The 12,461-nt window shown below is 41.7% G+C and overlaps 2 protein-coding genes across 3 annotated transcripts in view; both read left to right on the top strand.

Annotated features, from left to right (window-relative positions):
* Nucleotides 1-5,212, top strand: part of LOC114861860 (neurogenic locus notch homolog protein 1-like) — a 28,614-nt gene extending 23,402 nt beyond the window's left edge. The window contains exons 29-34 of one of the 2 annotated variants that reach the window (XM_029161521.3): nucleotides 156-246; nucleotides 342-507; nucleotides 1,609-1,907; nucleotides 2,057-2,204; nucleotides 2,296-2,393; nucleotides 2,483-5,212. In XM_029161521.3, the coding sequence (XP_029017354.1) occupies nucleotides 156-246; nucleotides 342-507; nucleotides 1,609-1,907; nucleotides 2,057-2,204; nucleotides 2,296-2,393; nucleotides 2,483-3,865 (2,185 nt within the window). In that variant the 3' untranslated portion in view covers nucleotides 3,866-5,212. The remainder of the gene's footprint in view (nucleotides 1-155; nucleotides 247-341; nucleotides 508-1,608; nucleotides 1,908-2,056; nucleotides 2,205-2,295; nucleotides 2,394-2,482) is intronic. The other variant, XM_029161522.3, reaches the window with a different exon arrangement.
* A 960-nt stretch (nucleotides 5,213-6,172) lies between these two features.
* Nucleotides 6,173-12,201, top strand: ubac1 (UBA domain containing 1). The gene is made up of 10 exons (XM_029161523.3): nucleotides 6,173-6,633; nucleotides 7,265-7,385; nucleotides 7,481-7,554; nucleotides 7,689-7,796; nucleotides 7,883-7,985; nucleotides 8,357-8,465; nucleotides 8,612-8,882; nucleotides 8,963-9,049; nucleotides 9,248-9,386; nucleotides 9,917-12,201. The coding sequence occupies exons 1-10, from the start codon at nucleotides 6,496-6,498 to the stop codon at nucleotides 10,030-10,032; spliced, it is 1,266 nt and encodes a 421-aa protein (XP_029017356.1). The 5' UTR covers nucleotides 6,173-6,495; the 3' UTR covers nucleotides 10,033-12,201.
* The last annotated feature ends 260 nt before the right edge of the window (nucleotides 12,202-12,461 follow it).

The following is a 12,461-nucleotide window of genomic DNA, read 5'->3' on the forward strand; positions in this document are numbered from 1 at the left end:
CGAAATCATTAATGATAATGATATAGCAGGTTTAGGAGCGCTTTAAGTGACTGGGGCTGGAGGGGTGGGGTATGCATTTGATCAATGCTTTTGTTTGGTGAGCAGCTCAGATGGGATGGAAGCAGGTTTTTACTGGGATTTCTGCTTCATCGCAGGCCACTGAAAAACACATCAGACATTTCACTCATGGATGACACTCAGAACGATTGGGGAGAAGACGACCCTTCGGATGCGAAACGCTTCAGGGTGAGGAGCGCAGCCGTTGCATTTAACTTTTCAATATTCGATTTGAACTTTCCCATTCACAGTTGAACTATTTTAATGGTGTGCTGCCGTTCCAGCAGTTTGACGACCAGGCTATCCTGGAGGTGGACAACCAGACGGATCACCGCCAGTGGACGCAGCAGCACCTGGACGCTGCTGACCTGCGCATCCCCTCCATTGCTCCCACACCCCCACAGGGAGAGATCGAGAATGACTGCATGGATGTCAACGTCCGGGGACCAGGTTGGTGGCCAGTTTGTTTTCACGATAACAAAACGAAAGGCTCCCAGTGAGTGTGTGGACCTAGTTATGATTAATATTTAGCCCGGACCGTAATGGCAGTTTACCAACAACAATATGAAGAATGACAAATATATTGACCTTTTGAAAATAAAAAGTAAAAATCAGTCTGTGAATAATAATGCAGATTTTCATTTTTTCTTTCTTAAAAAAATGTTATTTTGTTTTAATACTAGAATGTGTCAATTTACAGAGCTAAAATTAAGTGGATGTGTTGAGTTTTTTGTGGTTTGACTTTTGTGCAACAGAAGAATTTATTTATTTATTTCATTATGGTGTTTGAGTATTTAACGTCAACATTCTAGGTGTGTGTGTGTGTGTGTGTGTGTGAATGTGTGTGTGTGTGTGTGTGTGTGTGTGTGTGTGTGTGTAGTCATGCACGGAGTAAAGCCCCATGTCCTCGGGGTAAAGGATATTCTTCAAAGCAGGCAGCTGGAAGCCAGGCGCCTGGGGGAAAACACTGATACCTGATCAGATTAATCATTTGACCAGTAACAGGCCTTTCTTTTTTTATTCTACATTAAAAAACCAATGAAGGCATCAAATGCAAAAACACAATTTTGTAGCAGGAGCCAAATTCCCGGGAGAAAAGCTATGGAAAATCAAAGTAGCAGGGTTAACAACTTTAGAGCACACTTTTTTCCCCCCGTCGTGGATCGATGCACTTGAATCAACCAAATCTGCGAGATCGGGGGCTTGCTATTCTTTTGAAGAGGAGAAACCCTCTCCAAGTGGACTGACTGAGCTGCCTCCGTCAGATATTAATGCTCCGTTTTTGCAGCTGCCTAGCTTTAGCGAGCCCCGGCCTCTATCCCCCCAGCTTCGCTTTCCTTCTGAAGCTTCTCCTGATTCGGAGTCTTGATCAGAATCCATTATAGAGAAGAAGGAGCTGTGATGATTCAACTCGAGCAAAAGTGTCAAATCCACCTTCGATTTGTTTGTTGCCTTGTTTTGATCCATCTGACGCTTTGAAGTCTGTGCTGGCCACGCAGTCTGTTACCTACACGCTCCGTACGCCTACGCCTGTATCTGCTTCCTGTGCAGACGGATTCACGCCGCTGATGATCGCGTCCTGCAGTGGGGGAGGTCTAGAGACGGGCAACAGCGAGGAGGAGGAGGACGCATCCGCCAACGTGATTAACGACTTCATCTATCAAGGCGCCAACCTTCACAACCAGACGGACCGCACAGGCGAGACGGCGCTGCACCTGGCCGCCCGCTACGCGCGCTCCGACGCCGCCAAGCGCCTGTTGGAGGCCAGCGCTGACGCCAACATCCAGGACAACATGGGCCGGACGCCCCTGCACGCGGCCGTGGCCGCCGACGCCCAGGGGGTTTTCCAGGTAAATTTTGTTGGGATTATTCTTTTATTTTTATTATTCGGCTTTACTTTCACGAAGGTGAAAAATATTCTGCTGCTCATACACTTATGCAATATATTTTGTTTGATTAGATCCGTTCTAAAGGACTCACCCATTGTGCGTCTTTACAGATTCTCATCAGGAACCGCGCCACGGACCTTGATGCCCGCATGCATGACGGCACCACGCCCCTGATCTTGGCCTCCAGGCTGGCGGTGGAGGGCATGGTGGAGGAGCTCATTAACTGCCACGCCGACGTCAACGCCACCGATGACTTTGGTAAAACTTCTGTGATGTTTGCTGCTCGTTCAGTAGATGCTCGGAGTACTCGATCGCGTCAGACACTGAGACACTGCCTTTGTTTCTTCAGGTAAATCAGCCCTTCATTGGGCCGCAGCAGTAAATAACCTGGAAGCTGCTATTGTGCTTCTAAAGAATGGGGCCAATAAGGACATGCAGAACAATAAGGTATTATAACGTGTCTTCTAACACTGTGTCACAGTCCCCTGTTCACCTGTGAGGTTCTTAATGAATTGCTCTTTTTCTGTCTGTCTTAGGAGGAAACCCCTCTGTTCTTGGCTGCCAGGGAAGGAAGCTACGAAACTGCCAAAGTTTTACTTGACCACTTCGCCAACAGAGAAATAAGTGACCATATGGACCGGCTACCCAGGGACATAGCACAGGAAAGGATGCATCATGACATTGTGCGGCTGATGGATGAGTACAACCTGGTACAAAGTCCCCCCATGCACGGAGGCTCGCTGAACACAACATTGTCACCCCCCCTTTGCTCACCCAACGGCTTCCTGGGCGGCATGAAGCAGCCCCCGCCTCAAGGTCAAGGCCATGGCAAAAAGGCACGTAAGCCCAGCGCCAAGGGCATTGGCTGCAAGGAGGGGAAAGACATGAAGGTGAAGAAGAAGAACTCCCAGGACGGTAAGTCTGGGAACCTGTTGGACAGCTCGGCTGTTCTGTCACCAGTCGACTCTCTGGAGTCCCCACACGGATACGTCTCTGATGTGGCCTCACCCTCCATGATGACCTCACCTTTCCAGCAGTCGCCCTCTGTCTCCCTGAACCATCTGCAGGGCATGTCTGACCCACACCTAGCCGTAAACCATATGGTGATGCCAAACAAGCAGGAGCTGGCTCGGATGCAGTTCGACCCACTTCCTCCCCGTCTCACCCATCTTCCCGTGTCTGGCGCCAGTGGCCAGGGCGCCATGAACGGCCAGTGTGATTGGCTGCCCAGGATGCACAGCAGCATGAGCCAGCCAGGGCAGTTCAATCCCATGAGAGGAGCTACTGGGGGCCAGGCTGCTCTGCACCAGGGAGGGCAGCATGGGATGATGACCTCCCTCCACAGCAGCCACCCCACCACCAGTCTGTCGCAGATGATTACCTACCAGGGAATCCAGAGCGCCAGACTGGGTCCACAGCCCCACATCATGCAGGCTCAGCAGCTGCAGCAGATGCAGAACTTGCAACAGCTGCAGCAACAGCAGCAGCAGCAGCAGCAGCAACAACAGCAGAGCATCCAGCTGCAGCATCAGAACTCAAACACCACCAATAGCCAGAACTTCATCAGCGGTGAGCTCAGTTCCCCAGAGCTCCAGCAAGGCACAGGCAACTCCAATATGTCCATCCACACCATCCTGCCCCAGGAGACCCAGATTATGCCCTCCATCAGCCAGTCAATGCCCAGCACCCAGTTCCTCACCCCACCCTCCCAGCACAGTTATTCAGGCCCTTTGGACAACACCCCTAATCATCAGGTCCAGGTGCCAGACCACCCATTTCTGACCCCCTCCCCCGGCTCTCCTGATCAGTGGTCCAGCTCATCGCCTCACTCCAACATGTCCGACTGGTCGGAGGGCATCTCGAGCCCGCCCACAAGCATGCAGTCTCAGATTGGACATTTACCGGAACAGTTCAAATGAAGCGCTTGTATTCTCACAGCCAGATAAGCTGCTGTATATTTTTTATAAAAAGGCACTCTGTGAATAAAATCAAAAAAGAGCAACGCTGTAAACAGGATTTATTTGGACTGTTTTTTACTTTACTTTTTTACTAACAGCAACATCTGTGTTTCATCCATTTTTTTATTTATTAATATCTAATTTATACGCACTGCCTGATATAGAAATTTTGGGGTCTATGGTGTTGGTTCAAACAGAACAGAGGATGTTTTCTTTTCTCTTTTAGTAAATTCCACAGTGAAAGCACAGCAAACACACTGGGTATTTATATTCTGACTTTTCATATGATTCTCAAAATGTTTTATTTCTTTTCCAATTCTTTGTATAATCGTGTTTATAAGATAAATTGTAATTAAGTGGCATTTTATAGAGCATAGAGCACATTTTAACTCCCAGTGTTTCAAGTATTTTAATTTGTTTTGTGTGAAATGTTTCTCAGTTCTCATAATAATTAAACCAGTTGTGAATGTCAACAGAACCATACGTTTCACACACAGGTCCTCTCCCTTTTTTTAATGTCACGTAATTTTTTTCTTCTGAAGTGGTGCACATTTCTTTACTCAACTTAAGAACTTAATGTTGTGCCTGAGGTGTGATTGCATTGTGTGGAGATGTGATATGTTGTACAGTAAACAGCCCTCTTGAAGACTGGCAGATAAAAGAGGCTTGAGTATCTGTTAGTCCTGTGGTTTGGAGAAACGGCCCATTGGCCTCAGTATATTGTCCAGGGGGAAAAGGAACCATCATTTCCTGCCTCCCTCCTAAAGGTTTGAGCCTATGGCTGTGTTCCTCATGTAAATATGTTAAACATTTCCCTTGTAAGCAAGATTTTGTTTAAAAAATCTGATGTCTTAAGCATGTGATTTTTGTAATTTTCACACAAGTCAACAGCCTCAAAAATGTAAAACAGAACAGAATATATATTTTGTATTTTGCTCCATTGATGCATAAATGAATAGAAATATATATGAATAAATACAATATATTGTTAGTCGACATTTTTCTCAATGACATTTTTAAAAATACATATTAAGTTTATATATTCATATTTATTTCTGTTCTGTTAAACAAATGATCCACTGAGGCAACCGTGTGTATGTTACTAAGTGTTATTCACTTCAGTGCTTTGTGAGACACTCCTTGGCATTCTGTAGTTTGCAAAATGTTTTAATTTTAAAAACCACATTAGTTTGTAGTACAGTTGTAATATTTGTAATATCTTTCTTCTTGCAAAGTTATCATTTGCTTGTCATACTGTAAAAATGTTTCTTGTGTTAATAAAGGACACTTTTGAGTCTTGAACTTTAACAGCTTGTCTTTGTTTAGCTGCAATAGATGATCTACAAATGTTATTGTTAGGGTCTGTGTCTGTTATCTCTTAGAGTAAGAATAAAAGAAACCATAACATACCTCACATGTGATTGGTTTAAGCAAAGCTAAATATGACCTTTCTTCTTAAGCTTCAGTTCTTTATTTGATGGTTGTTGCAAGGACAGGTCACTGTTAGTGTGTCTCCATCTAGTGGTGGAGATGGACCTTGGTTTGAAAACTGCCACTAACTTACATTGTGAAAATAATAAAGGTCAACCACAAGCTACTTATGATTTTCCTGCAAAAAAAAACTTTGTAGTCTGAAAAAGGGAAAATATCTGGGCTTGGTTCTGTTGCACAGACCAGAACAGACACTTAAAGACATCCTCACTGACTTTGGTACTTTTATTAGCACAAATGACTTGGCACTTAGAACATCTGGTGCTTGGGGGGCAAAAGGCTCTGGGGCAGTTGCCTGCTTTTCTGGATGGATCCATATTTTTACATCTGTCGGGAGTATTCTGAATATTCATCAGTCAATACAGAGTACATACTCAAAAGCAATATGATCTGTTCTGTTGTCTGTAATGTTATTGTTGTATTTAGTATTATGTGGGTCCTCAAAAAATATCAAAATGTTTTTCTTTTGATTTAAAATACGATTTTTAATGATGATGAAATGTTTCATTAAAACATTTAATTTCTTCAGACAGACTTATATTTAAATTGTATATTGTATCAAATAAAGCTATTAAGACCAAGTTGTGATGTCATACATACCACAAAATAAGACCACAATAAATGTGCTAAATAAACAAATGATGAGCAGAGGAGCTCACAGCTTACATAAGACTAAATTGTTTTACTATTTTGCTGCATTTACTACGGAAATATATTAATGTCTAACATTTCATAGTACTTTCAGGTTGAATTGATATAAAAACTACGACTCCCATGATGCATCGGGGACAGTACAGTTGAGGTTCAACGTTCAAACGTTACAGTAAAAATAGGGTACTCGTTGGCTGGCTGCTTATACGTTAACGGGGGAAAGAAACTACCGGGCGAGTTAAGCGGATGCTAGCCCACCGAAAACCGACAGAGTGAACCGAATATGGCCCTCAGCTAGTCGGTGCACGCGTTTCTTCTGTTGTCGGCGGATTTACAAAACGACAGCTAGCAAGGTGCTAAGGTTAGCACGCTAGCTTGCCAGGAGCACAGAACAACTGCTGCTAGCTAACGTCACCGGACTGGTACTGGTTACTCCCCAGAGTACAGGTATGTTCGTCCAGGAGGAGAAAATATTTGCCGGAAAAGTGTTGAAAATACACATCTGTACCATGGATGGCACGGAGTGGCTGGAGGAGGTCACGGAAGACACCACTGTGGAGAAACTAAAGGAGAAGTGCTTGAAACATGTAGGTTTTGGGCTCATTTTACTCTCCTTTGCTGCTTTTCTGTCCTGTCAGTCCTCTGGCCTGGGTATATGCCGTCTGTGTAAACTGTCCGTGTCAGTGTCACAGGCTCTGTATTTATAGTAACTGGGTAGACTTTGCTATTTATAATTTAGCAGGCTGGCTGTCCCTTCTAAGCTAGCTAGCTAACAGCTCGACTCTGCCCCTTTCTGCTCGCTGAGGCTGGTCAGGGAGGCATGCTGCGTTTCAGGTTGTCTATTATTACACACGTCTCTCTTCTCCTTCTATGGCCTATACCATCAGCTGAAGACTAACGGGATGCCCTCTTCTCGTGGCTGCATCGCAAAATGTCCATTGATGACCAGTTTTGTGTAACATTAGCACTCAAGCACAAATGTCACGATGACATTTGTTATCTAACCCAGTGCTTCTAGTAATAACATTATTTTATTTATTTCACAGTTTCCAACAAGTTACTGATAAATGTATGTACTTTAAAATTAAAGTGCACAACAATTCATAATCGCTTGAGAGCATGTGAACATTAGTTCTGAGTAATGATGAAAATGACAGCTGCATCCCATCTGCTTAATGTTTGTTTCTTTATTTTTTTTTTGTGTGCTTCTTTTTATAGTGTGTACATGGAAATCTAGAAGACCCCAAAACAATTACCCACCACAAACTTATACATGCTGCTACAGAAAGAGTCCTCACAGACACTAAAACTGTTGCTGATGAAAATCTCAAAGATAAAGGTGTGTTACAACCTCTTAGTCACAAGTTTTGGGGATTTAGACAAACTGATTGCACATGGTTTTTCACGAGCTTGTTTCTCTGCATTGCATTGTAGATGTGTTGCTACTAATAAAGAAAAGACCACCAGCAACCCCTCCAAAGATGGCAGATGTTAGTGCAGATGAAAAGGTAAGCTTTATTTCTTCTTCACTACTGAATAATTTTGTACAGCTGTAAAAAGTTTTTTTTTTTTTGCAAAGGAAAACCAACGCCTCATTTTAGCTGCTGTCTGAAAACTTTCTCTTTTTTTCTGGCTGTCAAAGAAAAAACAAGATAACAAAGCTCCAGACAAAGATGCTATCCTTAAAGCCACCTCCAGCCTGTCCACACGCCACACTGACCGCACGGTTACCCAACATAACATCAGAGATGTAAGACTTTTGGAACTTTGTGCACTGTTAAAAAATGAAATGTATCAGAGGTTGTACTCATTTTTGCTGTGTTTGTGTTGTTCCAGTTTCAGACAGAGCTTAGAAAAATACTGGTATCTCTCATTGAAGTTGCCCAGAAGCTTCTTGCCTTGAACCCTGATGCTGTTGAACTTTTCAAAAAAGCCAATGGTAAAACCCTTTTTAATAGCTTTTTTTAAATGGTGCCTGCAACAAGTCATAGTCATAACATAATCATACTTAGGATTGACGTAGGCGTCAAAATGTACTTTGAGTATTACAGAGCTAACATACTGTGAACAAACACAGAGCCATTAGAAGGCAGTACAGGTTTTAGGCAGTACAATTAAAATATTTGACATTGACATTTCACTTTTTTTTAATCATTGGATTTAAGACTGTGAATGCAATTTAGAGATTGCTACGAATATTCGTGTCATGTGTAATCTTATTCCCGCAAGAGAAAACATCCTGATTATTACTGTTCTAGACATTCCACCCACTTTCAGTTTCTGCTCTCTTTGTTTTTCGGTGGCTTGTAGCAATGTTGGATGAAGATGAGGAGGACCGTGTGGATGAAACAGCCCTTCAGCAGCTCACTGAGATGGGTTTCCCTGAGAGCAGAGCCATCAAAGCTCTTCGATTGAACCAGTATGTATTGGTTTAGTAATAATGATGTCACAATGGATGATGGTTGTTTCTAAATCTGCTTTACTCTATTAATTCATTTTCTGCAAAAATTAAGAAAGTCAAGAAGCTGCATTTGTCTTTTTCCTCCACCTTTCCCTCTCTTGCAGCATGTCTGTGACTCAGGCGATGGAGTGGCTCATCGAACATGTAGACGATCCCTCTGTAGACACGCCTCTACCAGGGCAGGACTCTTCTGGGGCATCAGGAGCCACAGCAGCTGACACCCCAGGCCCCTCTGCCTCTACATTAGCCTCTGGTCCAAACCTTCTACGCAGTCTCTCCAGCCAGTCAGGCACAGATGAGAGCACCAAGCAGGACGAGCTCACAGAAATCTTTAAGAGAATCCGGAGGAAACGGGAGTTCAGACCAGACTCAAGAGTGGGTGGCTTTATTGAACTAGAACTTTTATACATTGCTGTGCTACTTTTTTGAAACTGAACACATTCTTGTTTCTGCAGGCTGTCATTGCACTGATGGAGATGGGCTTTGATGAAAAAGAAGTGATCGATGCTTTGAGAGTCAATAACAACCAGCAGGATGCTGCGGTAGGTGCACACATCTCCCACAGCAAGATGGCAAATAAAACTTGTATTAGAAAAAAACAGCAGTAGCTGATTGCTACCCATAATCCTTGGAATCAAACTAAGTTGTTGTGTATCAACTACAACTGATGATAAATAATTAAATAAAAATATGGAAAATGATATGCAGTTGGTCCTCCAATAAAATATGTTCCCGTGCAGTGTGAATGGCTACTGGGAGACAGGAAGCCTTCTCCAGAAGATCTGGACAAAGGGATTGACACCAACAGTCCGCTGTTCCAAGCCATACTAGAGAATCCAGTGGTCCAGCTGGGTCTAACCAACCCCAAGACCCTTCTAGGTAAAGACAAATTCTAGGTCAAACAAAAACATCTTTAAGCTTTTTAAACACAAGCACAGCTGGAGACTTAAAGTTGCTGAAGCAAAAAAAAGAATTACAGTCTATAATTTAATTTGTGCGTGGTTTTACCAATGCTATAAATGTTTTTAAAGTAATGAAAAAGGTAGAACTCAATTTCGGTGACGCAAACAAAATACAGCATGTGCAGCTCACATTTATTATGCATTATCATCTTAAGGACAGTAAAGAGTTACATTTAATTTTATTTTTAGTGATGTGACATTTAGATTTCCTGGTGGAGGATTTTGTTCCACCTCCACAGCAGCTCAGCATTTTTGATAATGGCAGGTCTCTGGTCCTAGTGCTGCAGTGGAAAGGCTTTTTCCAACCACTTTAGATGAACATTATTAACATCAACAGAGTGAAGCACTCTTTCAGGCATTCAATTTGAAGTACTGTATGTTTTTAGATACACACTCACAGGCTACTTCTTTTGGCAAATCATTTCTTTCTTCCATGTTGGTCTGCAGCATTTGAAGACATGCTGGAGAACCCTCTGAACAGCACCCAGTGGATGAATGATCCTGAGACCGGCCCTGTCATGCTTCAAATATCCAGAATCTTCCAAACCCTCAATCGAACATAGAGCTGCCTGGTGACCCCTTCCCCTGCCCCTGTGTGATTGTGGCAGCTTGTGTGTATGATCATGTTAGTGTGTGTGTGTGCGCGGCAGAGATACAAGTATTATTTTTGCCTTTAAAAAGACAAAGCTGGAGGAGTCGCAGTATGAAATTAACATATAACTATTTATAACAGTATAATGAAAACACTTATACAAATCAGATGTTATTATAAACAATATTGTTACAGTAATGATAAAAAAAGATTTAGTATGTTGTTTGTACAATTTAATGAGAACAATTTATAGCTAAGACAGACATGACTTATTTTATATAATTTCTCCATGTGTAAAAACGGCATCCAACATAATGTTTACACTTAAAATGTTTTGTATGTTTTGCAATATTTAAATATCAATTTTAATCTTGTCTGTCTCTTTAAATTGTTACATTTCATCAGTGGTGAATGTGTGGAAGACTCAGTAGCATGTCTTTGTCTTGTTTTCATCAATTCACTGCTTGTATTTGAAAGGGTGGTGGTCAGCGTTGACTGTTTAAGCCCATGAAAACTGGGCTTTCACAATACCTCTCTCTCTATTCATGCCTATGAGGTCACTGTAAGTCAACCACCTCCTTTTTTAGAGTTGTCCTTGAGCTTCTTCAAGAGTATTTATTTGACTTTATGCCTTTTAGATGAAAATTGTACACTAAACTGTTTGTGTCTTAGTTATGTTTTTACAAAAAAACAATATATTAGGTCTGTCTGTTTATTGTCTGTGTGCTTTTGAATGTCATTATCATGTTGCGCTCTTTAAGCACTTGTTCACCTCTGAGTGTCGCTCACTGCAGCACTGAGGAAGGTAAAAGAAGGGGTTGCGTTTTGTCTCTGGAAGCTGTTCAGTGAAGCTGAGCCTAATGGAAAAGGGTTTTTCATTTTAACCTTTGATGTGGATGATGACGCATCTTCCGTTAGAGCAGCTTTATAAGCAAAAAGAAATAGAATTTGAGATGCAACCAATGTCATTCTTTTGGTTTACTGTGTTTTTGGGGAGAGCAATGACGTTTATGCTGTCAAACCAAATCATCATATAACCTGCCTTGTTGTTAGATGTGTCCATTGAAAATACCCTGTATTTCTGTGCAATAGCAATGATTTTTGTTGACTTGTAAAGACATATATTTGATTTGAGTGTTAGAGATGTGTGAACTACAGTTGCTAGTGTGTTCTACAATATTAGCCTTTTGCATTGAGTTCTTAAAATCTCCAGCTATAAGAAGGGAGTGTGTTGCCTCTCCTACTTGTAAAGAGAGTTTAAAACAATATGGAGGGTGGTGTGTTTTGCCAAGCTTTTGAGTGTTTTTATTCAACATTTAAGATGTAGTATTGATGTGACTTTCTGCTCAGGGAGGCGGAGATTGTTTTTCTAAACTTGTCATTCTAGTTTAGCATTTGAAAATGGCTTTAACTAATCTGTCTAGAACTTTGCTTATCACTAAGAAAACCACAGGACATGGTTTAGTAAATGCAATATTTGAACATATTTATATGTTTTAGAAAGCAGTGTGTGTTTGAACTATGTATTATATTATTTATATCCAAGCCAAACTAGCAACTTGTTCTTATTTATAACATTTATAGCAAACCTCAAAGCTAATCTACAAATGTGAAAACATTAAGTCATTCAAATGTTGTTTTTACAAACCATTGTAAGAATGTGGTTATGAACTGATAGGTCACAGTGTGATTTTTAACTTGTGCGACATCTTTGATTGATTGAGGATTCCTGCCCATCTTTGGAAGCCTCTCTGCACCTGCGTGGCAGAGTACATTTATCATGGCCTCAGTGACGTATAGTCTCATCACGTCCATGCTTTGCATTGGCATGCTTACAAAACCACTTCTCTCTGGTAATCTTGTGAAACAAAAACGTTGGAAGATTGTACCTGTAAGAAGGACATTGACAAAAATGCTGGTTTCCTTGAAACTGATCAGAAGACAATAAAAGAATGAAATGAACTTTATTGCTTAGGGACATTGAGGAATTGTTGAAGTCACAGGCTAAAGTTTCCACTTCTCTTTCATCCAGGACTATCCCAGATCAACAACCTATGCAATATACTCTCACAATCTGTTCAAACAGCCTCATTACTCTGTCTGAATCACTATTGCATTAAAGATATTTTTTGTGGCTGTATTTTTGAGTTGTGTGTCATTGAACTAGTTGTAGGACAATTATAGTATACAATTTGTTCATAATTTTCAAAAAAACATTTTGAAATTTTGTAGTTTTGGTGCACACCACTGTGTAACATTTGGCTCATTTTGCAACCACTGACATCACCCTGATGAAACCTGATCAGTGGCCACTTTAGACTGTCTGTAAATGTACTAACACTGACTGTCCAGTAGGGGGAGACAGCTTTACACTCACCCGGTGACAGCTGGGACAGGAAA

This window comes from Betta splendens, chromosome 9 (genome assembly GCF_900634795.4).
Source record: "Betta splendens chromosome 9, fBetSpl5.4, whole genome shotgun sequence".
Lineage (NCBI taxonomy): Eukaryota > Metazoa > Chordata > Actinopteri > Anabantiformes > Osphronemidae > Betta > Betta splendens.